The sequence below is a fragment of the Carcharodon carcharias genome, chromosome 11 (assembly GCF_017639515.1).
Source record: "Carcharodon carcharias isolate sCarCar2 chromosome 11, sCarCar2.pri, whole genome shotgun sequence".
Taxonomy (NCBI): domain Eukaryota; kingdom Metazoa; phylum Chordata; class Chondrichthyes; order Lamniformes; family Lamnidae; genus Carcharodon; species Carcharodon carcharias.
This window is the reverse complement of record NC_054477.1, coordinates 101,615,075-101,641,998: the sequence shown is the minus strand read 5'-3', so window position 1 is coordinate 101,641,998 and position 26,924 is coordinate 101,615,075. Positions and strand designations below refer to the sequence as shown.

General features: G+C 39.6%; 1 protein-coding gene across 1 annotated transcript in view; it reads right to left on the bottom strand.

The window, feature by feature from the left end:
• Positions 1-26,917, bottom strand: part of ercc5 (excision repair cross-complementation group 5) — a 143,528-nt gene extending 116,611 nt beyond the window's left edge. Inside the window, exons 1-4 of the mRNA XM_041198712.1 lie at positions 26,456-26,917; positions 23,327-23,959; positions 7,644-7,773; positions 789-884 (exon numbers count right to left, since the gene is read on the bottom strand). Of these exons, the coding sequence (XP_041054646.1) occupies positions 789-884; positions 7,644-7,773; positions 23,327-23,822 (722 nt within the window). The 5' untranslated portion in view covers positions 23,823-23,959; positions 26,456-26,917. The remainder of the gene's footprint in view (positions 1-788; positions 885-7,643; positions 7,774-23,326; positions 23,960-26,455) is intronic.
• Between the last annotated feature and the right edge of the window lie 7 nt (positions 26,918-26,924).

Here is a 26,924-nt window from a genome sequence, read left to right as displayed (position 1 = left end):
TTGCTCTACCACTGGTAGCCGTGTTTTCAGCTGTGTTGGCTCCAGGCTCTGAAACTCCCTCCCTAAGCCGCTCCATCTCTACCCTCCACTTCAAAATGCTCCTTAAAACCTACATTATGACCAAGCATCTGTCATGATAGCTCCTGCTTTGACTCAACAGCTATATTTGACATGGCCAATGCTAAGCGGCCTGAGACGTTCTGCTATGTTAAAGGCATTATATAAATGCAAGTTGTTGTTGATGTACATCTGTAGCCTCTGATGAAACGTCATTGATCTGAAATGTTAACTCTATGGCAAGGATTTTCCAAGCAGGACCTGTTGGGGCAGGATGGAAAATTTGGCGACCCAGCAAAACGTTCATTGACTTTCGGCAGGAATTTCCGGTCCTGCCCACCCTCTGCCTTTCTCCCTCTGCAGATGCTATCTGACCTAAGAATATTTCCAGCATTTCATTTTTGATTTTAGATTAGCAACATCTATAGTATTTATTTTTATAAGACTTACAGGGCAGCAAGTAGCAGCTATGAATCCATGTCTCATTACTGTATGATGCAGCTCCCTTTTGTACCAATTACTTTGTCTAAGTTTCACTTTTCTATGATGTACCACGTAAAAGTAGAACATCAAGGGTCTTAGTGTTCATTCTACTACATAAGAAAATATTATTCTAGTATTATAAGAAATACTGTGTGCTAAGATACGCTGATAGAAATTGCCACTGTGATTAAATGCTATACATAAAACAAATAAAATGGCCCCTTGGGGAAAAAAAAGAGTAACTACACCTTCCTGTTCCACAGGTACTGAATAAATAATTCCAGCATGAAACTAAAGAGGAAATTCCACATGACGTCTTGTACTGTGGACGACTGATACAATACCTGGAATAAGAGGAGAGAGAAGAATTAAAGGTTAATCAAGATTCTTTTATATATATTATCACTGTCCTTATGGTTCAAATTTTAAAGATGTGATTGGGGAAATAATGTATCCATAGAAGACTAAATTAATAATTAAGTTCAAAGATGAAGAATAAAGAGGGCATGTATAAAAGTGGGCAACATTAATAAATCAGCTCTGAAGAGGAAACATACACAGACTCGAAACGGTAACTCTGCACAGGTGCTGCCAGACTTGCTGAGTTTTTCCAGCATTTTTTGTTTTTATTTCAGATTTCCAGCATCCACAGTATTTTGCTTTTATCTTAATAAATGAATTTTTGTGATAAAGCCTAGAGGGAGTTGAGGTGCAACATAAATCAAAATATTTCCCAGTACACTTATATCTTCATAAGATATTCTGTTTACGCAACATATTAACAAACTCCACCCCTCCACTCTCAGTTCCTCTGACTCTGGCCTCATCTCTTCCTTTGCCCCACCATTGGCAATCATGCCTTCAGAGACCTAAGTGCCACTTAGAAGAATTTACTTCCTTAACCCCTTCATCATGCTCTCCTACTCAAATTCTATCTCTGATCTGGCTCAGTGTCCATGTTCCTCCTGCCTCACTGAAATGCCTTTGGACATTTTTCAACATTAAAGGCAAGCTGCTGTTGTCTTCTCTAGGCTGGTTTAACCAACTAGCTTTTCTGGTACGGTTGATTACAATTAATATATCATCATTCCATAAACCTGTAATGACTAAATTACAATCCTTTACCTTTCAATATCCAATTATATCATTTAGTGGTAATATCCAGATCTTTTCACCTCTGGAATTAGAGTTTGAATCCAGCCCAGGCTGAGGAAAACAAAAATTTCCTTTCTGCATGCTATTTGCAAGGAAATAGTTTGGTCTATCTCAATCAAGTTCCAAATAAGCTTCATAATACAAACCTACTTATAACTTGTCACTAATTGCCAGTCTTCCTGAAAAGAGGTCAAGATGCCTAATGCAAAATTAAAAAACATAAAACCATTTCCATTAAATACATAGTGATGATTTAAGAAAACAAGTCTAGTAACCGTTTCTGATGTCAGGCCTTATGCCAGTGGAAATTGAGTGGAGAGTGGTGTCTACCTATTTCCTGACAAGAGCAAAATTGCTGTAAAAAGAACTTAAAAGTGTCAGCACAAATGCATCAATTTTGTGCAGACCACTAATTAAACTGGGGAATTGGGCATTTAATGGAGAAGTATTGATATTTAATGTAGAAAATGAACTTGAAGGAAATGCCTTTCACGTCCTCAGGGTAGCCTAAAACGCGTTAGTCGATTCATTCTTCTTAAACTGAAGTCACTGCAGGTGTACATGATGGCTAATTTGTGCTCAGCAGTGTCCCACAAATAGTAGTGACAGGAAAGACCAGTGTTATCTTTTTCTTATGGTGTAGGTTGAGGGGTCAAATATTAACCAAGGCAACAGGAAAATTCATTTGCTCTTCTCTGAAATGTGCAATGAGATTTTTTACATATGCCAGAGCAAGCAAGTTTAACATCTCCTCCAAAAGATTGCATCTCTGGCAGATTGACCAGTTGTATCAAATTTTCTACTCACTTTCTAGGTTTAACTCCACCACGGGGACTGTTAACAATGGTCTGGATTTTATGGTGAAGGGAACTGTTAGGTACCAGCATTCCCCATTAATAATTTGGGCAGCAACCTCTAGTGACTGCACGTGTGCAGTTAAATTTCATGATTAAGAATGCTTTGTCCAAGTTACACTGTTGTCTAGAAGCTTCCCTACATTGGCACCTCAGGAGAGACTCGGCATTGAAATGCATGAAGCAGCATGAAGTTGGAGTATGTGCATGATAGATACCCACCAAGTACATCAAAGGTTAAGAATAAAAGCAGAAAATGCAGCAAATACTCAGTGGGTCTGGCAGTATCTGTGGAGAGAGAAACAGAATTAATGGGCAGAATTCTCCAGTAGGCAAGCGGGGGAGGGGCCTGCTCACCGACACGTAAAATGACGTCCCAACGTCACCATGCGTCATTTAGATTTTCAGTTTGGTGGGTGCACAGCTGTGCGCCTGCCGAACAGTCAAAGGCCTATTATAATAGGCCATTTAAATAGCAATTAATTCAATTAGCTGAGCTGCCCATCCAATTAATTCAATTAGCTGAGCCCAGGTGGCCTTCGCATTTTTCATGAAACCTCATCCACGGGCGGGATGGCGTGGATGAGGTTTCATGAAGTGTTTTAAAATCTAATAAAAATTTTAACATTACTTCTTTGACATGTCCCAGCTCATGTGAACTGTCACATGAGGGGACATGTTTTAAAAGTTTTTTTCCACCTCTATTTAAATTAACACGTCAAACTATTCTCCCTGAGGTACGGATTTCTGTGCTCTTAGAGCTCAGGGAATGACTCATGGAACCACCACCCCCACCTGCACAGGGAGCGCTCAGCGCTTCCAGGTGAGCGTCACACTGGGTGGGCCTTAATTGGCCCACCCATGTAAAATGGCACCTTGTCCCCGATTGGGGATGCCGATCGGGTTCGTGCCTGCCCCTGCACAACGCCCCCTGTTGGCAACTTTTTCCCCAATTTTTCAGGTTGATGTCTCAAGGATCACAGATATGAACTGTTAACTGTTTCTCTCTCTACAGGTGCTGCCAGACCTGCTGAGTATTTATAGCTTTACTTGTCTTTACAGAATTTTCTGTCTGTATTTCAGATTTCCAGCATTTAAAGTACTTTTCTTGTGTAGCAAAAAAAAAATTGTCCATCAAGTGTAACTGAATTTTTAAACAGTGTGATAAGTCTTAGTTCTCTCTAAGGGGATTTTCCTCTAAGTACTGCATGAATGTGTGGCTATCAGGTGAGAACTGAGCCACACTCCTTTCAATGGTTGAAAAACCTGCTCACATGCACCCTCAGGCTTATCCTAAAGGTCAATTGGAGAAAGGTATCAGATGGAGCTGGAATTATACCATAGCAAGGAGGTAAGTGCACTGAGGAGGACAAATTAGCAAAAAAAGTGATTAGTAATAAGTACAATCTGACATAAGAGCAGGGTTAAAAATGACATGCTTGTTCACTTAATTTGAACTGCTCGAAATTCCAGCTCAAGCACCTTTCACTGTGTCTTGCAGCAGAGCTAAGGTAAAATGCAGCAAGAAAAAAATTAATACAGTATGAGCAAGGCTATAATGCCACAATACTTAGTACCTCTTATAAGCCTGATTTCTTTTTCAAATTAATAAAAAATTAAAATTTGAATCAGTAAACTATCATCTGAAATACTGATGGTCAAAATTTTCACACTTGCTGTTTTACAGTCGTCAGTGTGAGGTAAGCAACAAATTAATGTTTGCAAAGATCTGATAGAAAATCACAAATCCGTGTTGCCAGGTGGGTTTCCACTGCTCCCACCTACTGTTGTCAAGCCAGATTCTTTCCTTGTACTCACTGTTAACAGAATCCACTTGTTAACAAAAGCGAACAATCTAGCCTGTTATGCGGAGCAGTTAAATGATAAATGCTCCCATGACAAATGAATAACAGGACAAATTGGGGGGTGGATAGTTAAGTGCTAAAGTTACAAACATTATTGCTAATTAATTATAACAAATCAGTAACAATGATAATGATTACAAGTGTCGGTACTCGTCCTTCTCCCTATTCCTGGGCCCACCCATCATCATGACTAGAATTGAAGGAGTTAAACCCATGAGCAGCCAAATGCCCACCAAACTTAATGATTTAAACAAGGGAAGCTTTGCATTCAGGTAGACAACAAGCAAGATGCAGTGGTAAGTAAAAATATGGCAGGTGTTAAAAAGGTAAAGAAACCATGGACAGGATTTTTTACTCAGCCTGTTGGTGCACATCCGACATGCCCGAGCGTGAAATAGTGCGAGATGTTGTCGGGCAAGCGTCCCAACGTCATCGTGCACTTGCGCGATATTTCAGTCAGCGGGTGTGCGCAAGAGTCAGCAGTGCGCCTGCCGACAATTAAGAGGCCTATTAAGGCCATTAATGTCATAACTGACCTTGATTTTTCACTAATCATCCAACATTACGGTTGGCAGGCAGGTGAATAGGCCAGATGGCCTTTGGATTTTTGAGGAAACCTGATCCAAGGGCGGGATGAGGTTTCCGATATTAATTTTAAAAATAAAAATGTTTGGGCAGAATTTTTTATCATCAATATGTTTAGGTGGCTGATTCTTGTGTGTGGAGTGCTTTTTTTTCAGAATTTCATAATTTTTGGCTTTAAAATTCTTCAGCTCCCTGAGGCAGCTCTCTGCCTTCAGGGAACTTACATTGCGCATTTCCCTGCACCAACTTCAGTGCTCACCCTCTTCCCGCACCCACCCCAGCAGCACTGGGCCTTTCACGTTGCTGCCCATTAATTGGCCAGCAAGCGTAAAATTGTGGTCCGGGGCCGATCGCGGGCAGCGGCTCATTTCCCTGCCGCTCCCAGGTTCACCCACCGCGCCCACCTAACAACCCAAAAATTCTGCCCCATGTTTTTACGGCACCATGTATGCACAAATAGATGGTGTTGCCATGGGATCGAGGATGAGCTCTTGCAAACATCTTGTTGGTTTCCAGAAGAAACATGTCTGGAATGACACCTCACCTCCTAACCCTTGCATATTTCCGATACATAGATGATATAATTGCTATATTTGCATCTGCAGCTGAATGTAAGAATTTCCTTACACACCTTAATGGGGCTCCATCCTGCACTTAAATTCACCTGTGAACTGGCGTAATCAAATGAACTCCCTTTCTTTGACATGCTAGTTGAGAAAACTGCCAATGGGTTCTCAGCTACTGTCTACTGCAAGCCTGCCTTCACTGGTCAGTACAAGTGTTGGGATTCCTACAATTCCACATGCTATAAGATTGGCCTGATCGGCAACCTTGAAAATAGGGCCTGAGCCATTTGCTCGCTGTGCAAACTTGATGCTGAAATAGGACACATCAAAGCCATCCTGTGGGTAATGGCTACATTGATCAGATCATTGCTTGATATATATCGCGCAAACTCAAGAATTGGCCAAGGCCGCCACTTTCGGTCCTGAAAAGTGACCAATTTACCTCAGATTATCCTGGAAGGGTAAAGTGTCTCAAAAATTTGAGCAACAGGGGAAACCAGCTGTCTCACACTGTTACTATGCAGTAGCAACACAAGTGATATTCTCCACTAACAGGATGTTATCGTCAAGTCAAAAATATGTTCTGCCTATCACACAAATGAGTAATTAGGTATATGAATTTCAGTGCAATTGTGATGCCAGATATGTAGGCCAAACATCTCAATGACTGGCAGATTGTATCAAACAACATTTCCCTTCAGCTGTTCGCAACAGGCAAAGTACTGACAGTACCCAAACAGTCCATGCTTGCAGAACTCGAAACATAGTGTCCAACATTAGATGAGATTCTGCGATTGTACAACATTTGCCAATCAATCCTCATTATGCTAAAAATTACACTGACAACCAATGTAAGGTTATCAGTTGGGTTTGCAGTGTGGCTCACTTACACGTGTTAGAAGCACACAGGGCCCTGTACTTTGCATATAGAAGGAGCATATCCATGCATTGCACATTTATCAACTAAAGAAAAGTTTGGGGGACAGCCATTCTCTGGTTCATTCCCCATGGCAATGCCTTGACCAATCAGTCAACTTGCCTGGTTTGAATTTAAACAAAAGCCTGGTCGTTAACTGTTCCCTGGTGCATTCTCCATGGCAATGTCTCTGCCAATCAAAGTTCACTAGCCAACCAATCAATGTTCACTAGCCAACCAATCAGTACTCTCTTCTCATGCAGTATAAATTATTGTTCCCTTTACAATTGGTATTCTTGCAAATCTGTCCTGATGAGTGCAAGATGAAAAGCTTCAACAGCATGTCTCTTTTCTCAGCAATACTCAAGTTCTGTACTACCAAATGATATTTGCTACATTAAAGTGGGACATCTTTTGGATTGGATATTTAATTCGTACCCTGCCCGCCTTTTAAAATGTCGCTGCTGAAAGAGCAAGAAGTTCCCGCGGTGTTCTCACCACATTGGTCCCTTCACCAATATCACCAAAAAACTGATTAGCTAGTCATTCATCTCATTTGCTATTTGTGAGATCTTGAGCTGTTTGGATTTTGGTGTTGTATTTTCCTATACATCATTAACTACACTTAAATAGTCATGCATTGCCTGTGAAGCACTTTGACACAGCCTGAGAGTACAGAAGGCATTATACAAATGCAATATCTTTCTCTGTGATTGTAACAAAAATCAGACGTTGAATAGGACCTGTAGAGACAGGCATCAATATAGAACACACTAAATCATAATTGTCACAAACAGATCAGAAAAATTGCTGTTATCCTGATGATTTGTGATGAAAATAAGAAAATATAGCATATTTCTTAGAACTGACACTGTTGGGATGTACAATCCTACTTTTAAAAAACTATGCCAGGAGAAATTATTAAAATTGGAAAGGAACTGTTCTTGTCTGACATTTTGCAAATTTTACATTTTACAACAACTCCTCTTTATATAGTGTTTCAACGTAGTGAAACGCTCCAAGAACTCTGGATAAATATAACTGGTATACACACATGCAAATAAACTTTATATTTAAGCATGCAATGCCCCAGTCACAATTCAAATTATGAATTCAGATTCAATAAAACAAATTAACAGTAAAAATGAATAAAAATACTGACCACCTCCTAAGATCCAAAACCTTGCGCTGTTTCATTTCTTCCAAAACCGTATATGGAGAGGAATCATTGTTTTTTTTGTTGAGTTTCTCCAATGGTTTCATCTTCTTTGCATTTTGTTTCTTTAAGCTACCTACAAGGAAAAAGAGTTTTTATGGCTGTAACAAAGCCACTGAAGTGAAATTTACATGGGTTTAGATCATCCAAGTCTTTAAAGCTTTAGCCAACCAAGAATCCAACAGCAGATGGAGCATGGATTGCAATGGAAGCCAAAATTTTTAAAAAAGACAAGTATAGAGCAAACCAACAGATACTAAAGTTATAAAAATGTAGTCTTACCATACAAATTGGTCTTTTTTAAAACAATTAAACTTTAGCAGTAAGTGAGCCGTTATGTCGCTTCTAATATTATGCAGTGTTTGTATTCAGTTGCTTGATATTACTAATAATATATCCATCAGGAATTTTGCCATTAGATACATTCTCACTCAAAAAGAAAGTAATGCTTGCTCAAATGGAATGGCATAAAATGATGAATAGCAAACAAGGGTTACCACAAACATCTACTGTGGAGAATATCAAACCAAGTTCGGATTTTTGAAACCAGTCAAATTTTATTTTCAACAGAACTAATGAAAACCTCACAAACAAGACCTTACTTGTGCCAAGAATCTCTGTAGCTGTGGTATAGAACAGAGTTAGGATGTTTCCAAGAGTTGTGTGCCAAACTGTTGAATCTTCCACCCATTTAACAATTGTGTTTCTTGTGATTGTAGAGTTTTTTTAAATTTTAGGACCATGACTTGTCTTTAATCTATTTCTCTTTACCCTAGTTTCCCAGGTGGAAAGACAACCATTGCCCAGCGAGTAGATAGGTGACCTTTCTTTCCCACGATAATGAAATGGTTCTTCATGTAGAATTTCTCCATAGGAATATACACTAGACTGGGAAGTCAATGGTGTAAATTCACTTTTCACCACTTCAGGCATTACACACTTCAACAGACTATGCAGCCATTACACCCGCTCTCTCATTACCCCCACCCAACATCCTGTATTCATTCCTGTTTTAATTTATTTCAATTCTCATTATAATGAACAAATTTCATGCAAGGAAAACTTGAGACAGTGTGCTAGAGTGAAAAGAGAATACAAAAAAAAAATGACAGACAACACAGAATTACTCAAAAACAGCACTATCAGGGCCTTTAGAACCTTAATATCAAACACATATATGTTAATTAATGGATACTGTTGACTAACAAGGCTGTAAAGTAAGATTAAGTTTAATTGGAGGATGAAGTCTAAACAACACATCCCTGTCCCATCCAACCTAGAAACACCTTGTGGCCTTGAATTTGTTTCTCATTAAGTTGCTGTAGTTTCAAAGCAAATAATTTTGGAACTCAAATACATCAACTGATGAATTGCTAGATTATGGATGTGTTATTACTATAATGAATTTAAAAAGACTGTGTTCATGCAGTATATAGACATCGCACAAATGTTTGTAACCACCCTGTATCAGCTGTAGCACATCATGATAATAACAAATATCTGCTCTGAACAAAGTGGTTATCAAAATATCATATCAAAATATTCTGGCCTTCTACATATGCCAATAGTGTAAGTACTTAGAAAACCCAAGGTGATTACATATTTGCTTCATCATTTCTGTTTCTAGGAAGACAATGTGGTGGTCAGTTTAACATAACTACCATTTGGAGAAAAATTGCAACTTACCAAGGAAAAATATTGTATATATTGCTATTTTCCAATAATGTAATACTTTATTCCTATATGACAATTTACCTCTACATTATACATCTTGGTCAATCCTGTAGGTAAATGTCCATTCTCTACTTGTGAAATGGAACAATGCTGTCAAAAAATAAGTAATTTATAGCTATAGCCTAGCTCCAGATGGTTTAAATAGATTCGGAAAGACCACCAATTTGAAAATTTTCAATTTAAGATGAATGCAATTTAAGATCAATATATTTTAGGTCTTTAGTTAACTGAAGTAACTAACTGATTTTTAAAGCTTGAATATTTTTCAAAAATTTATTCTATTAGTTATGAAAAGTGAAACCACATAACCAAGACATGACCTATGTTACAATTTTGCTTCGTATTTACATTGTACAGGATAAAAGAAACATTAACATCTTAGTCCTGAGGAGTGCTAACTCATTCTAATAAACTATAGAAACAGGGGCAAATTCTTAAATTTCTTCCAGCTCTATTTTTCCTTTCCTTTTAATAAAAGTTAGTACAAATAGTAATGCTTCCCTTTCAAACACTTAGATCATTTTGAGGTTCAAAATACATACTTGTTTCCTAATTGCAAAACAATTAAAAATATATATATATATGAATTAAGGAGAGGTCTACATAGGAAATAAGAGCAGGAATAGGCTATACATGTGCTCAAGCTGCTCCGCCATACAATAAGATTATAGCCAATTTTTGACCTCAACTCCACTTTCTGATCTCTGGATTCCTTCACAGTCCATAATTCAATCTCAGCCTGAAATATAACCTAACACTAAGCATCCACAGCCCTCTTGGGTAGAAAAATCCAAAGATTTACAACCTTCTCAATGAAGAAATTTCTCACCTCAGTCCTAAATGGTTAATCCCTTATCCGAAGACTATGCCTTCTGATTTTAGATTCTCCAGTAGGCACAGCAGCCTCACATTATCTAGCCTGCCAACGTGTCTCAGAATCATGCATGTTTCGATGGGATCACTGTTCATTCTCCTAAACTCAGTGAGTATAGGCCCATTCTCCGAATCTATCCTCTTGGAAAAATCCCCTCATACCAGGAATCAGTCCAGTGAATTTCTGTTGCATCCTGTCCAAGGCAAGTATATCCTTCCTCAGGTATGAAGACAAACTGTACACAGTACTCCAGATGTAGTTTCAAAACCTCATACAATTGCAGCAAGGCTTCCTTACTTTTGAACTCCAGTTTACTTGCAATAGAAGGAAAAATACCAGTTGCTTTCCTAATTGCTTGCTGTTCCTGCATGTTGATTGTTTTGTGGACACCCAAACCTCTGAACACCAACATTTAATAGTTTCTCACCATTTAAAAAAAAATAAAGTTTTTCTATTTTCTTGCCAAACTGAATAACCTCATCACATTAAACTCTGCCACCTTTTTGCCCACTCACTAAACCTATGTATATCCTTTTGCAGGCTCAGGGTACTCCTCAAGCTCACTTTTCCACCTATTGTCAGCAAACTTACCAAACTTATACTACACTTAGTCTCTTCACCTAAATCATTAATATAAATTGTGAATAGCAGAGACCCAAGTGCTGATCCCCACAGCAGCCCACTAGTATCAGCCTGCCAAACTAAAAATGATGTAATTATTCCCACTGTTTTTTGTCATTTAACCAATCCTCTATATTTACTAATGCATTGCCCCATGAGCCCTTATCTTGTGCAACAACCTTTCATGTGGCACCTTATTAAATGCTTTTTGAACATCCAAATATACTAAATCCACTAGTTCCCTTTATTTACCTCGCTAGTTGCATAGAGCCATAAAGTCACAAGAATCATTACAGTACATAAGTAGATCATTTGGCCATTGACTCCTGTTATGACCATAGCCAAATTCCATAGGGGAAATTGGCTTTTTTTTTGTATTCTGAAAATGAGAAGAAAACGTACTGATCTCAGCAGCAAGTCCAGTAGGACTTTTGAGATTTAAAAAAAATAGAAGTAAAAGTTTTAATAAGAAGAATAAAAGAAAACTTAAGCACACAAGGTTACAGTTGCACAGTTAAAATTAGTCTTAGAACATATTCCCCTACTTGGTCAGACCCACAAGTAAACACCTTCCAGGCAATACCCCCATATAGATGAGTAATATTACTGGATTTTTAAACAAGGCAAACCGCTGTAACTTTAATAAAGGAATATCACGTGACCTCTAACTCTCTTCCACTCTGCTGTGGAAATCCAAGACTTCAGAACAAGACTGCTTGTTGCAGCCCAAGGTTTCTCTGGCTTGATTGGATGACTGATTCAAACTGACTCTTCTTCCAGCCTAGGGCTACAGCTAATAGCTCCCAGCTCAGCTACATCTCACAGCTAACAGCAACCAGCACTAAAATACCTTTTCCCCCCACTTTTATTTCATGTTCCATCGTTCTCAGACCTCTTTGAAACTCAAATGCTTCCAAATATAAAATCTTTCACGTTTCTATTTTTTCTTTGCTTTTGGGTCAATAAAATGCAATATAGCTTCTTCTGTTTACCCTGCAAGATACAAACATGTTTCTTGGTATCTCTGACTTCCCTTTGATATTCAAACAAACTCTCAACTTATCTAAAAATGCAAATGTTAGATCCAATCTATTCACTTGTACCTCAAACCAACACCTCTATCCTTTCATGTTTTAGACACCCCCAGATAACGTTCTAGTAATCTCTGCCCAGCTTAATTAAATCATTTACACACACATTCATTCACACAGGGCAGAACTTCCTGCCTGCCGGGTGGGCAGGCCTGACCCAATCTCCGGCAGGCGGGAAGCTGATCCCTGCCGGAGAAGTGGGCCCCGCCGCCATTTTATGTGGGCAGGCCAATTAAGGCCTGCCCAGCATGACATCCGCCAGGAAGTGCTATGAGCTTCCTGTGCGGGCAGAGGGGGATTCCCAAAAGCGAGAGTGCACTCTTTCGCGCATGTGCACGAAAGAGCGCACATCTCCCTGAGGCAAAGTGTTGCCTCAGGGAGATCGCTGACACTTCTAAAAATGTTAAAAATAGAAAAAAAAATCCTTAACATTTCCCCTTCATGCGACAATGTCACATGAGATGGGACATGTTCATTAATTACACTAAAACTTCATTTAACTTATAAAATCCCTACATGAAACCTCATCCCGCCTGTGGATGAGGTTTCATGTTTTCTCTATTTGCCGCCGGGGCCCCTGGCCTGCCCGCCAGCCTTAAAGTTGGATGGGCAGATCCTTTAATTGTTTCAATGATCCCGTCAATGGCCTCAATTGGCCATTGACAGGTTGGCGGGCCCGCAGCTGATTTTGCTGCAGGCCTGCCTTCCTGAAAATTTAAATGGGGCGGGATGATGTCAGGGGATCCCCCCAAAGTCATCCCTTGTCACTTTACGCGTCGGCGAGCGGGCCCCACCCCCTCCTCGCCGACAGCAAAATTCAGCCCACAGTCTTCTCTACAGAATAACACAATATTCCCAAAAATATTAAAAAGAATAAACTCAATTTCTTACAGTCCATGCTGGCTCTCTACAGAATAATGCATTCAGTCCCATTCCTTTGCTCTATCCCCGTAGTCTTGCAAGTTTATTTTCTTCAAGTGCCCATCCAATTTCCTTTTGAAATCATTGATCATCCATGCTTCAGCTATGATCTAGGCAGCGAGTTCCTGGTCATTATCGTACACTGCATAAAAAAGATTCTCTCTCACATTTCCCCCACCACATCTCTTGCCCAAAATTTAAATCTGTGCTCCCTGGCCTACCACTGGGTAAGGAGAGCAGCTTTTCTTTACTGACCTTACATAAACATGTCATATCTTGTACACCTCTATTGCATTGTCCCTCAATCTGCTTTGTTCCAAGGAGAACAACCCCAGCTTCTATAACCTAATCTTGTAGCTAAGACTCTTCATCCTTGGAACCATTTTGGTAAAACTCCTCTGCACCACCTCAAGGACCCTCACATCCTTCCTAAAGTGTGGTGACCAGAATTGGAGACAATACTCCAATAGTGGCCTAACCCAGACTTTCGAATGATTCAACATAATATCCTCAAAAAGTCTTAACAGATTTGTCAAACATAATTTCCCTTTTACGAAACCATGTTAACTCTGCCTAATCATATTATGATTTTCTAAGTACCATTACCACTTCCTTAATAACTAATTCCAGCATTTTCCCAATAAATAATGTCAGGCTAACTGGTCTATAGTTCCTTGTTTTTTTTCTCTCCCTCCCTTCTTGAATGGCGGTGTGGCATTGCTACCTTCCAATCCACTGGGACCTTTCCATTAGGAATTATGGAAGGTCACAGCTAGTACACCCACTCTCTCTGTAGTCAGCTTTTAGAATCTCCATTTGTAGGCCATCAGGACCAGGGGATTTGTCCACTGATAGTCCCTTTTGTTTCTCCAGTTCTTTAGTTCCTCACTATGCATGTTTTTTTTTTGATTCTTCTTCTGTGAAGAAAGTTGGAAAATGTTTGTTTAAATAACAAACCATTTCTTTATCCTGCATTATCATTTCTTCCGTTTCAGCTTCTAGGGACCCACATTTACGTCTTCCTTTTTATATACTTGTAGAAGCTCTTACAATCTAGTCATAAACAATCTAGCTTGTTTACTCTCATATTCTATTTTCTCCCTCTATCAATTTTGGTCATCTATTGTTGGTTTCTAAAATTCTTCCATTCCTTAGGCTTACTACTCTTCTTGGCAACATTGTAAGCCTCAGCTTTTAATCCAAAAATTATCCTTAACCTCTTTTTTGGCTATGAATGAATTACTGTTTCTGTACAGTTTTTAATTTCTCTATAGAATGTATATTCGTTGAGATTTATGAGATATTCCTTTAAATGTTTGATTTTACTTATCTATCGGTATCTAATTTCCCAATCTGTCTTTGCTAACTTACTTTTCCTACCTTTAAGTTTAATACTTTAGTTTCTGACACATGTACCTCACTCACGAACTCGAGGTGACATTCTGTCATGTTACGGTGACTCTTCCTCAAAGGATCCCTTACAATGAGATTCCTAATTAATCTTATCACCTTACACTAGTCAAAGATCTAAAATATACAGGAAAAATGTGTTCCACGAGTTCATCCTCGAAACTACTTTTGCCAATTTATTCAGGCTATATGAAAATTAAAGTCCCAACAATTACTGCCTTTGATACAAGCTCCTCTTTTTTTGATTAATACCTTATCTAATAGCACGGCTAGTCACACTGGTGTTTTCTATCCCATGTTATTCCTCGTTTTCACAAACTGATTCCACTTCCTGCTCTTCCAATTCAAGATCCTCCCTCACTAAGGCCCTTATGCCACTTTTTAAATCTCAACAAATATACATTCTATAGAGAAATTAAAAACTGTACAGAAACAGTAATCCATTCATAGCCAAAAAAGAGGTTAAGGATAATTTTTAGATTAAAAGCTGAGGCTTACAATGTTGCCAAGAAGAGTAGTAAGCCTAAGGAATGGAAGAATTTTAGAAACCAATGATAGATGACCATTTTCCTTTTCCATTGTGTGTCTTTTCAATATGTCAAGTATCCTGGAATATTTAGTTTCCATCCTGAGTCCCCATGCAAACATGTTTCTGTAAAGGCAACTGGTGAAACCCATTCAACTCTATTTGCTCCATTAATTTGTCTATCTTGTTACAAATACATCTTTCAGACAATTCTAACTTTTTAACCATTTTTCCTTGATTTGACCTTATTTGCTGATGTACTATAACATTTAAAGTCTTTGTTCCTTCCTGTTATACTCTGCTTATCCTTACCCAAATCACTACACTACTCTATGGTTTTGACTTTTCTTTTTTGATTCATAAATTTCCTCTCATCTAAACCCTCCCCATCATTTTACTTTAAAGCCCTATCTACAGTTCGATTTATTGGTTTCACCAGGAAATGGTTTAATTGCTCCAATGGAACAGCTCCTTCTTTCCTCAGTACTGGAGCCTGTGCTTCATGTATCAAAACTTCTGTCTCAATGCCACACTTTGGGCAATTCATTCAACTTTGACTTGTTTGACTCTATGCCACTTAGCGAATGGTTCAGGGAGTACTCTAGAGTTTATTACCTTTGAGGCGCTGCTTATTAAATTTCCATCCTAACTCCTCATATTCCTTCAGCAGAACTTCACTCCTGGTTTTACTGATGTTGCCTGTTCCTAGACAGATCTTGACAAGTGGATCCTACCCATCCCATTCCAAGTTTTTCTCTACAAAGATCAATATCTACCTCCCTGACTATAATGGCCCCTATCACCAAAGCATTCCTTTGCACTCTCCCAACTTGAATGGCCTCCTGTACCATGTGCTGCGGTTAATTGCTCATCCACTCTGCAGACCTTTCCAGCATCCACACAGGCAGCAAGAATCTTGTACTTGTCAGAAACGAGCCGCTGGCCTCAGTAGCAGTGAGTTAAGATGCAGACTAAAACTTCTCTATTTTTTTCAATGTACCATAAATCAATTTCAGATCAAGACCCCTACTGCTATGAGATATCTCTTCTGCACACCAGCCATCCTTTAGCTCAGCCTTTGGAAGTTCCTCCATTTAAGCTAATTAGTGTTGAAATCTAGATAGTTTTGTCAAGTGGACCCACACCACTAAAAGCTGATATTACATGGACTAAAACTGATTTTAATTAAGATCCTTAGAGTAAAGGAGTAAAGATTTCATCACATTAATCTGGGCAGTCATCGACAGCACCAGCATGGCATTTTACATAATTTCTTCTGTGCACTTGAAAAAACCTACCTAAATTTCTAACAAGTACCATACAGTGATGCAGCATTAAAGCACTATTCAGTAGTTATTTCAATCAAAACATAAATGCAACTTGTAAAGCTAGCAATTTGACAGACAGTAGAATGAACATAGGAAATGTCACTGCAGATGTTGTTGCATTTCCTGTTTCTTATGCTAAAATTCATCTTGGGTTCAGAGTCACCAGCCACGCCTATAAGATGATAATACCATGGCCTGAATTTCATGCTCCTCCGCCAGCTGTTTTAGGTGGGGGGGTGTGGGGTGGCCTTGAAATAGCATGAATGGGCTTTCTGCAGGGTTTCCGCCCACCAAAGCCTCAGCGATTTTATGCTGGGTCAGGTGATGCCTCGGACAGGCCAGGCGCCCTTGCACCAATTGAGACCCTTAAGTGGCCATTTATTGACCACTTCAGGGCCGTTTCCCACCCAGCCTCAATTTTTAGACAGGAGGAATTCCCAGATATTGGGAAAGCCTGAAAACGATTGGGTCTATGCCTTGGTGGGAAGTAGGGGGTAGGGGGTGGGGAGGTGCCTCGACCTGATCGCCCTTCTAACTTGTGGCCGCTGGACCTCCCTCTCCCCCGCCACCCTAATTCCCGACTATAAGCTCCCCTCTAGACTTTCCCTACCCTCCTCTCCCTGAGGACTCACCCTTCCGTGTGCTCCCAGGACTTAGGCTCCGTGGACTTCATGTACTTCCATTTCTGTCCACTGCAGCTTCTGTCACTGCAGGGACTAGAGAACTACCAGCCAATCCGACTGGCCAGCAGCTCTCTAAGACAGGATTTCCTCCCAAGTGAGGGGGCGGAAGTCCCACCTGCAGCCAGTCAACGCTCATTCGAGCGTGAATTAGCAGCGGGGCAGGCAGTGTCAGCAGGGATGTTTTCGCTGCTTCATGTGGCAGGACGGGAAACTCTGCCATCTGAAATATCCTACCCCATGCTCTGTACAAACCAAAACATGCCTTTATCTGCCTAATATCCAGGCAAAAATAGAGAGTCCTAAGGGGCTAGAGGCCTTTACCTCTATACTCCAACTTACAGTAATAAACCGCATGCCACTATATATGACTCAAATTCAGAGGGCAGAGCCTTATGCCATAAACCAGACATACCTGTTTTAATGTTAAACTTGTCTATGAACAGCACTCAGCACTAACATATTTACAGTAATTACAAACTAGATTATTTTTCACCAGATTATTAAAACAAAAAGTATTTCTCTTAAATAACCAACAACACAATTTTAATCCTTGAAACACACTTCCACATAGTGAAGCAGAACTACAGAACTCCTGAATAGCTGCAGACTCCAGTATGGTGGCCTGATTTGATGACAGGCTAGATGAGTTGAATGGAGGAACAAAAAATGGGTAGTTACACTGCTGGGTGTAAACTATAGATTGCACCACTGCCATCCCTCCCACCCCCCCGCCCCTCCCCAAGCTACCCTCAAACAGTCTGAGGGAGATAGAACAGCAAATGCACTGGAAAATTGTGATAACTTCAGAACCAATAGGGTAGTATTAGTAGGCAATGTATACAAACATACGAATTAGGAGCAGGAGTAGGTTGCTTGGCCCCTCGATCCTGCTCTGCCATTCAATACGGTCATGGCTGATCTGACGCATGACTCTCAGAAAAGAATTTCTCCTCATCTCTGTCTTAAATGGGCGACCCCTTATTTTTAAACAGTGACCCCTAGTTCTAGATTCTCCCACAAGAAAAAACATCCTTTCCATTCACCCTGTCAAGACCATTCATGATCTTATATGCTTCAATCAGGTTGCCTCTTACTCTTCTAAACTCCAGCAGATACAAGCCTAGCCTGTCCAACCTTTCCTCATAAGGCAACCCGCCCATTCCAGGCATTAGTCTTGTAAACCTTCTCTGAACTGCTTCCAATGCACTTACATGCTTCCTTAAATAAGGAGACTAATACTGTACACAGTACTCCAGATGTGATCTCACCAATGTCCTGACAGCTGAAGCATAACCTCCCTACTTTTGTATTCAATTCCCCTTGCAATAAATGATAATATTTCATTAGCTTTCTTAACTACTTACTCTACCTGCATACTAACTTTTTGCGATTCATGCATTAGGACACCCAGATCCCACTGCATCTCAGAACTCTGCAAATTCTCACCATTTAGAAATGCTTTTATTTTTCTTCCTGCCAAAACAGAAAATTTCACATTTTCCCACATTATACTCCATTTGCCAGATCTTTGCACACTCATTTAACTTATCGATACCTCTTTGTAGCCTCCTATCTCCTCTTCACAACTTTGTCATGAAGATATTAATGTATATAATGTTATTGGAAATTATTTTAAATTGGACTTGTATTAGGGTCTGTGGGTGTGTATATCTTAATTGGATTGAAACCAGCTAGTCTGGGTGCTTTGATGTATAGTCATTTTGAGATGTTAAACAATTAAGAAGTTAAGATAAAGAGTACGTTTGCATTTTGTTGAATAAACCATTCAAAGACTAGGGGTGAAATCTTGCACCTAGCTAGGAGACACCAAACAATATGCTTATACTACTAATAAAATTGGTAATATGAATGAGGTTTTATTGTCAGAAGAGGTGGAGTTCAAAGGGCCTGGTGAAACAACGAGAATTTACATTCAAAGGGAAGGCTAGGTATGTACAAAAAAGAGTTTGTGTGTGAGTCAGAGGCATGCCGCCTGTAAGCCTACAACTCTGCAATGGAGCCAAATTGAAAGCAACCTCAGTTTGAATTCATAAGATAAAATGTGCTTTGCCTGGTGTCTGTTTAAGTCTATGGATTATTGTTGGCTTGGGGAAGATTACCCATGAGTGACTAATTTGGGCATTTGTTTAATAGTTATTATCGTAGTAATCTGTAGACATGTGTATGTGTTTAATACCTTGTTAAGTTAATAAATGTTTAATTTAATTTAGATATAAACCCTCTCGAGGCTTGGTGGTTTCATTTCTGAATTCAGAGCTGCATCTCAAACATACCAATTGAAAATGTAGGCTATGACAGTTGTTTAAAGTTTCCCTCTGGGATTTTAAATAACTCAGCCTTTACCAACCGCTGTGTCATAACAACTTACTTTCCTACTAACTTTGTGTCATCAGCAAATTTAGCAACCATCTCTTCACCCAAGTCATTTATATAAATTGTAAAAAAATTGAGGCCCCAGCACTGATCCCTGTGGGATGCCACTCATTACATCTTCCAACCAAAAAATGGTCTATTTATGCCCACTCTCTGCTTTCAGTTAGCCAGCCAATCTTCTATCCACACCAAAATGCTGGCCCTACACCATGTGCTTTTATTTTACGCAACAAACTTTGATGTGGTATGTCATCAAATGCCTTCTGGAAATCTAAGTACAGTACATCCACCTTGATCTACAGCACATATTACTTCTGCAAAGAACTCCAATAACTTGGTTAAACATGATTTCTTGGTCACAAAACCATATTGATTCTGCCCGATTACCTTGAATTTAACTCAGTGCCTTGCTATAACGTCTTTAATAATAGCTTCTAACATTTTCCCTCTGTTAGATGTTAAGCTAACTGGCCTGTAGTTTCCTGCTTTCAGTCTCCCTCCCTTTGGGAATAAAGAAGTTACATTCATTATTTATATTCAGCTAACCTAATAGAAGCTGGAATAAGATCAGCGTAAAAGGTAGAGAGAGCACAGAATTCTTAAAATGCATTCAAAGGAACATTTTGAGCTAGTATGCAGCTAACCCGACAACGGCTAATTTTGGACTTTGTTTTAGGGAACTGAGCCTGGCGGGGTTGGGGCCGGGGGGGACGGTGAGCAGGGTTGGGGCGGGGGTGCGGTGGGCGGGGTTGGGGCAGGGGAAACTGGGAATGAGTGGGAGAGCATTTTTGTCATATTGATCAGAACCACATTAAATGTAATGGAATTATGGAAAATGCCAAAGATAGACCAGGAGTAAAAGTTCTAAACTGGGAAAAGGCCAATTTGATAAGCTAGGATGTGACTTGACAAAGATGTACTAGAAATATTCCTTGAAGGTAAATCAGTGATAGAGCAATGGGAGGTATTTCAGGAATAGATAGGGTTTAGAATAAGCATGTTCCTTGCTCTTCACTATTGACGCATCAGAAAGAGTAGGACTCCTAAATCAAGACCACCCTGGTTATCAAGAGTATATACAACAGGATAAGACAAAAAAGGGAAGCTTATGCCAGATACTGAGAGCTCAATACTGCAGAAGGCATAGAGGAGTATAGAAAGTGCAGGTTAAAATTAAAAAGGAAATTGAGAAAGCAAAGCGAGTGCATGAAAAATTGTTGGCAAGCAAAATCAAGGAAAATCCACAGATGTTTCATGAATATACAAAGAGCAAGAGGATAATTATTGAAAGAGCAGGACCTATTACAAACGGCTCTCAATTAATATTTTGTCTTTGCTTTCTCAAAAGTGGGGAATAATGTGGACATTATAGTAAAGGAGAAGTGTTAAATATTGGATGGGATTAACAATGATAGGAAATACTAAGTGGTTTCACATCTTTGAAAGTAGAGAAATTGCCAGGTCGAGATGAAACATATCTCAGGCTGTTAAGAGAAGCAGGGGAAGAAATAGCGAAGGTTTTGACCATCATTTTCCAATCTTCTCTGGCTACAGGCATGGTGCTGGAGAACAGTAGGTCAGCTAACATTGTACTGTTGCTAAAAAAAACAGGTAGGGGTAGAAATGTAATTACAGGTCAGCCAGCCTAACTTTGGCTGTGGTCAAATTATTCGAAAAAATTCTGAGAGATCATCAGGCACAGATTAACCAAGGACAGTCAGCATAAGAGACGGTTGACTAACTAATGTCTGGCTAACCTGACTGAGTTTTATGAACAGGTAACAAGGAGGATTGAAGAAGGTAGCATATTTGATGCAGACCACTTGGATTTCAACAAGACTTTTGACAAAAGTGCCACATAGCAGACTGGTCAGAAAAGTAAAAGCCCACAGGATCCAACAGAAATTGTCAAGTTGAATTCAAAATTGCCTCAGTGGTAGGCCGTAACAGGTGCTTTGTGGCTGGTTGAATGTTTCCTGTGGGGTTCTGCAGGGCTCAGTATTAGCTCCTTTCCTTTTGTGGTACATTCAACGATCTAGACTTAAATGAAGGGGGCATGATTAAGAAGTTTGTAGGTGATATAAAAATCGACTATGTGGTTGATAGTGAGGAAGAAAGCTGTGGAATGCAGGAAGGTATCAGTGGGCAGAAAAATGTCAAACAGAATTCAATCTGGAGAGGTGTGGAGTAATGCATTTGTGGCGGGGGAGGCTAGAAAGTACACAATGAATAGTATAGGATGTAGAAAAGTGCAGAGGAACAGAAGGACCTTGGGTCCCTGAAGGTAACAGGACAGGTAGATAAGATGGTTAGGAAGGCATATGGGATACTTTTCTTCATCAACCAAGGCATGCACTGCCAATGAACAACAAGGTTGTGCTAGAACTGTATAAAACACTAGTCAGGCCTGGTCACCACATTACAGGAAGAATGTGATCATGCTGGAGAGAGTACAGAAGAGATTTACTAGGATATTGCCAGGATTGGAGAATTTAAGCTATAAGCAAAATTTGGAAATGCTTTGAAACAGAGGAGGCTGAGGGGAGGTTTAATTAAGGCAATTAAAATTATAAAGGACTCAGATAGAGTGGATAGGGAGGATTTACATTTTTATTGATCTAGTCTTTTAAAAATATAGATCAATAACCAAGTGGCATACATCTGAAATAATTGATAAAACGGATTAGAGGGGAGTGAAGGAGAAATGTTTTCACCCAGTGGCAGATGGGGATCTGGAATTTACTGCTTGAAAGGGTGGTGAACTTCATCAGATTTTTTTAAAAATAGTTGAATATGCACTTAAAGTGCAGTAACCTAAAAGGCTATGGACCAAGAGCTGGAAAGTACAAGGAGGCTGGATTACTCTTTTCGTTAGCCAGCACAGAAATGATGGGCTGAATGGTCTCCTTCTATGCCATAACTTTTGTTTCTAAATATTTTATTTAAATAATCAATTTTAAGAAGAATTAAATCGAAGAAAGAACATACATTTCTATTGCAGTTTAATCACTTGTGGAGGTTTTCAGGATATCTTACATTCCAACATATACACATTTTATTAATTTCCTGTTCAGTTAAAACCAAATTAACAATCTGGCCTTTTAGTATGGCTTTAATCCTCAGGCTCAATCACCAGAGTCACTGGAATTTTAATAATAGCAGTTAGAGGGGAGGTCAAGCTTATTGAAGTCATGTCTTTTATAATAGCACTCCTCTCCCTAATTAAGTATCATGAAATGGTCCTCAGCCATCTTATACCTCTGTTTAATTATTTAGGTTGAGATACAATGACTTGTTTCTAAAAGTAAAATGTAACCTGAGGACTTGCATACCCTGCATATCCCCACGATAACAGTTTAATTACTTAAATGAAAACAAGATCATGGTGGGGGGTGGTTTTACAAATGGAATAAAAGGCAATTTTATTGGTTTATAATTTATGGCATCACAGATGTTATGGCACCAGGAAGGCTTGAATAAAACTGTACAGTGGACTGATAAAAGGAATATTAGTTAAAATGCATTTGCAATTAAAGTAACGATTTCACATCTGCTACTTAGAAATAAAACACAGTGAAAGGGAAATCAATTGTAAGCTACTATCCAGTAAATGGATTTTCAAATATAAAAAAAACTGGACAGGAGATACATTGAATTTAGTCAAAATGTGATAAAAGGTCAAAGGGCAGTGCTAATTATAGAATGTTTCCCTCAGCTCTTCCTTTTCAAATTAAGTTAACTTTATTATGGTCAGATCACAAACACAAATCTCCCTCATAAATGGTGTCAAAAATAGTCACCACAAAAACAAAGGTTCCTTATATGGAAATTATTATTTCTGAAGTACCATTAAACAATATTAACAATAACATTAAAATAAAAAGATACCGCATTGAAAGTGAGAAGCCAAATATTCTTCAGTTCTTGAGAAAGACTTTCACAAAGAATCTTTCCAACTCAGAAATGGCTGCATTGCAGTATTTCATCTTTGGTTAAGAACTGGACTAACAATAAGTTAATTATTTACTGTTTTTGGGATTTTCTCACCTGTTCTACTTTTCAATTTAGATGTTACTATATTAAAATCTGACGTATCTACTTCCCAGGCAAGCAGCTGTTTCCCATGGTTGATAGGCATAGCACCCATTTCTGCATTACCTCTATGGGTTACATCTGGTGGATCAACTTGAATGTCAACATAACTGGAGTTATGTGCTGGACAATCCATTGAAGAAGTTCCATCTTGAACTGGAGTAGGGTCACTGGAAGTACATGGTGTACTGGCAATTATGGTGGCCTTGTTCAGCAGACCATAATCTGAACAGACATTGTAAAACACTTCCCGAGCCCGGACCACAGGAAACATCCATGGCCCATGTCCTGCTGCACTGGAACTTAGACTGAATGATGGCGTAGCGTAACAAGAGAACAGATTTGAATCAGAAGTTCCTGGTGAGTCACCAGCAGCAAGCTCATCAATAACATTGAGGCTCGTTATGTTTCCAGTAGACTTTGGTGGTTGATTTTCTACAGAGTTGGGCATTGAATGTTGTTTTAAGGAATCTGGTCTTTGGTAGACTGAAGTGGCCTTCCTTAAATAACTGTAATCAACTAGATACTTGATTTAACAATTCATGCATTTCATCTCAAGGTACTTGGATGCTTTGACAGCAATAGAATCTAAACAAAAATAGAATGGATAAGAATTAATTTAAAATGCAATGAAAGCAAACAAAATTTCAGTATATATTCATAGTACATCTACATCAGTTACATTGTAAACCTGAACATATAGTTTTCTGCCATTCAGTCATTCCAAAAATGTACATAGCATTCTAATATCTCACAATTATGAACCAGGCTGTATATGAAATCAATAGAAAGTGACAGCATTGTTGATTGACGAGGACTTAATTGGAAAATATTATATCTGAATTAACTAAACTAGTAAATATTATGATGCAACTATCTTCTGGAAATGGAGTATTAACCTACTCCCATTTGATCATGTTGGAAGCATCAGTAGAAATTCATAACTCTTCACAGGGTTGAAAATTATGCCAGAGTAAAATTTAAAAATGGTTCTTAGCCAGGACAATCAGTATGAGAACTCTGAAAAAAATCCATCCCAAATTATTTTGAAGTGAAGCATTGTAGCATTTCCAGTTTGCAATAATTAAACTGCTAAATGGAGCCTTTTGCCAAAAGCAAAACACTGCATGCTGGAATCTGAAGTAAAAACAGAAAATATTCAGCAGGCCAGGCAGCATCTGTGGAAAGAAAAACAGAGTTAACATTTCAGATCTGTGACCTTTCATGAAAGGCCCCGGACCAGAGCCTTTTTCCACCTGGCTTACCATGACTTTTAGTAACTGCAATCAAAGATTAGATTCTGAAAGCAACAGCCTCATCTATTTTCCATCTGGATGCAGTTAAACTTAATTTTAAAATGACATCTTTTGCATTAGTTTTGGACCCACAATTTAATGTTTTAATCTGTCCAATCAGGCTTCCACACCAACGTAGCACTGAGACAGCCCTTATCAAAGTCACCACTGAAACTCTGTCACTGTTGTCATGGTAAACTATTCCTCCCCATCCTTCTTGGCCTGTCTACAGTCTTTGGCACAGTTGACCATGCAATCCTCCTCCAACACCTGTTCTCTATTATCCAGCTGGGTGGAATTGCCCTTACCCAGTTCCAATCCTTTGTACCTAGTCATAGCCAGAAAATCACCTGCAATGGCTTCTCATCCCACTCCCTCACAGTTACTTCAGGAATCCCCCAAGGGTCTATCGTTGGACTCCTCCTTTTCCCAACCACATGCTGACCCTCAATATCATCAGAAAACATTAAGATAAAAGCAAAATACTGCCGATGCTGGAAATCTAAAAAAAAACACATGAAGAGTCATACGGATTCGAAACATTAACTGCATTCCTCTCCGCAGATGCTGTCAGACCTGCTGAGTTTTTCCAGCTATTTTTGTTTTCATCAGAAAACATGTCAGGTTCCACATGTACATTGACAACACTAAGCTCTGCCATATCATCAGCTTGCATGACCTTTCCAATGTCTGATTGTTTGACATCCAGTATTGAATGAAAATAAATTTCCCTCAATATTGGGAAGACCAAAGCCATTCAGTCCCACCAGAAACTCTGTTCCCTAGATACCAATTCCAACCTCTCCCTAGTAACTGTCAGGAGATTGAACCAGACTGATCACAATTGTGCCATCCCATTTGATCCCGAATTTGAACTTCCAACCCCATATGCTTTCCATCACCATGATCATCTATTTCAATCTCCATAACATCGCTCGTCTCCACCCCATCCCTCAGCTCATCTGTTGCTGAAATGTAAATCCATGCCTTTATTACTTTTAGGCTTAACTATTCCAATGCTTTCCTGGCTGGTCTCTCATCTTTCACCCACCATAAACATGGAGCTCATCCAAATTTCTACTGTCCATATCCTAATTCACAGCAAACTCCATTCACCCATCACTCCTGTGCTCACCGACTTAGATTGGATCTATCTGGCAATATCCATTTGTCAAAATTGTCATCCTTGTTTTCAAATCCCTCTATAGTTTAACTTTCCTATCTCTGTAACCTCCGCTATCCCTACAACCCTTCAAAATCCCTGCCTTCTTCCAATCCTGGTTGCTTTCGCGTCTCCAATTTTCATCAATGTTGGACATGCCTTCAATTTGCCGAGGCTCTAAGCTCTGGAATTCTTTACTAAACTTCTCTGCCTTTCTAGGTATCGCTGGTCCTTTAAGGCATTCCTTAAAATCTACCCTTTTGACCAAGATTTTGTTCACTTGCCAGAACATCTCATGTATCACGGTGTGAATTTTTGTCTGACAATGGGATCTTTAAAGACACCATATAAAAACAATTCGATATGGTTGTCTCTACTCTGTACTTGCACCTCCTCAGACGCCGGCTGCCATTAAACCTCCCTCCAGTACAAAAGAATCTGAGATGCACCTCCCGTTATTCCGCTTCTGTTTACCGTGTCCAAGGGGGTGGAGTTGCTGCTTTGACGAACACGGCGGGCGGTCGGTCGTTTACAACCTGTAAAACATGATTAGTCCCGTGATCCGATATGAGCCCATTGCTGCCGCAGGCTCTGGGGGCTGTAAAATGCCTCTAGATTGAAGGTTACCTGTCACAGTGGTTTGTTTCGGCTGGCTCCATTCCACCAGCTCCTTCCCCTCACAACCAACTCTTCGACTCGACCATTGCAACTAACCTCAGGGTCAGGGAATAAAACACTCCGGTCATTGCCTACGGTGAAAGTGGGACGCCGATATGAACACAGTGTTTAGGGATATACACTCCACCACCGTATTAATCTTTTTGTATACATTCCTAATGAGTGACCAGCACCTCCCGTTATTCCGCTTCTGTTTACCGTGTCCAAGGGGGTGGAGTTGCTGCTTTGACGAACACGGCGGGCGGTCGGTCGGTCGTTTACAAACACTCCCGGAGGCCGGAGTAATCGCCGGGTCTCTCCTCGGCAGTAATGAATTTAGTCCTCACAGCACTAATGTTTACGCTGTTACATTAATGACATTCGGCGTGCTGAGACCGGCGGATTTTGAATTTGGGCTCAATCCGGGCCTTAACCTCCT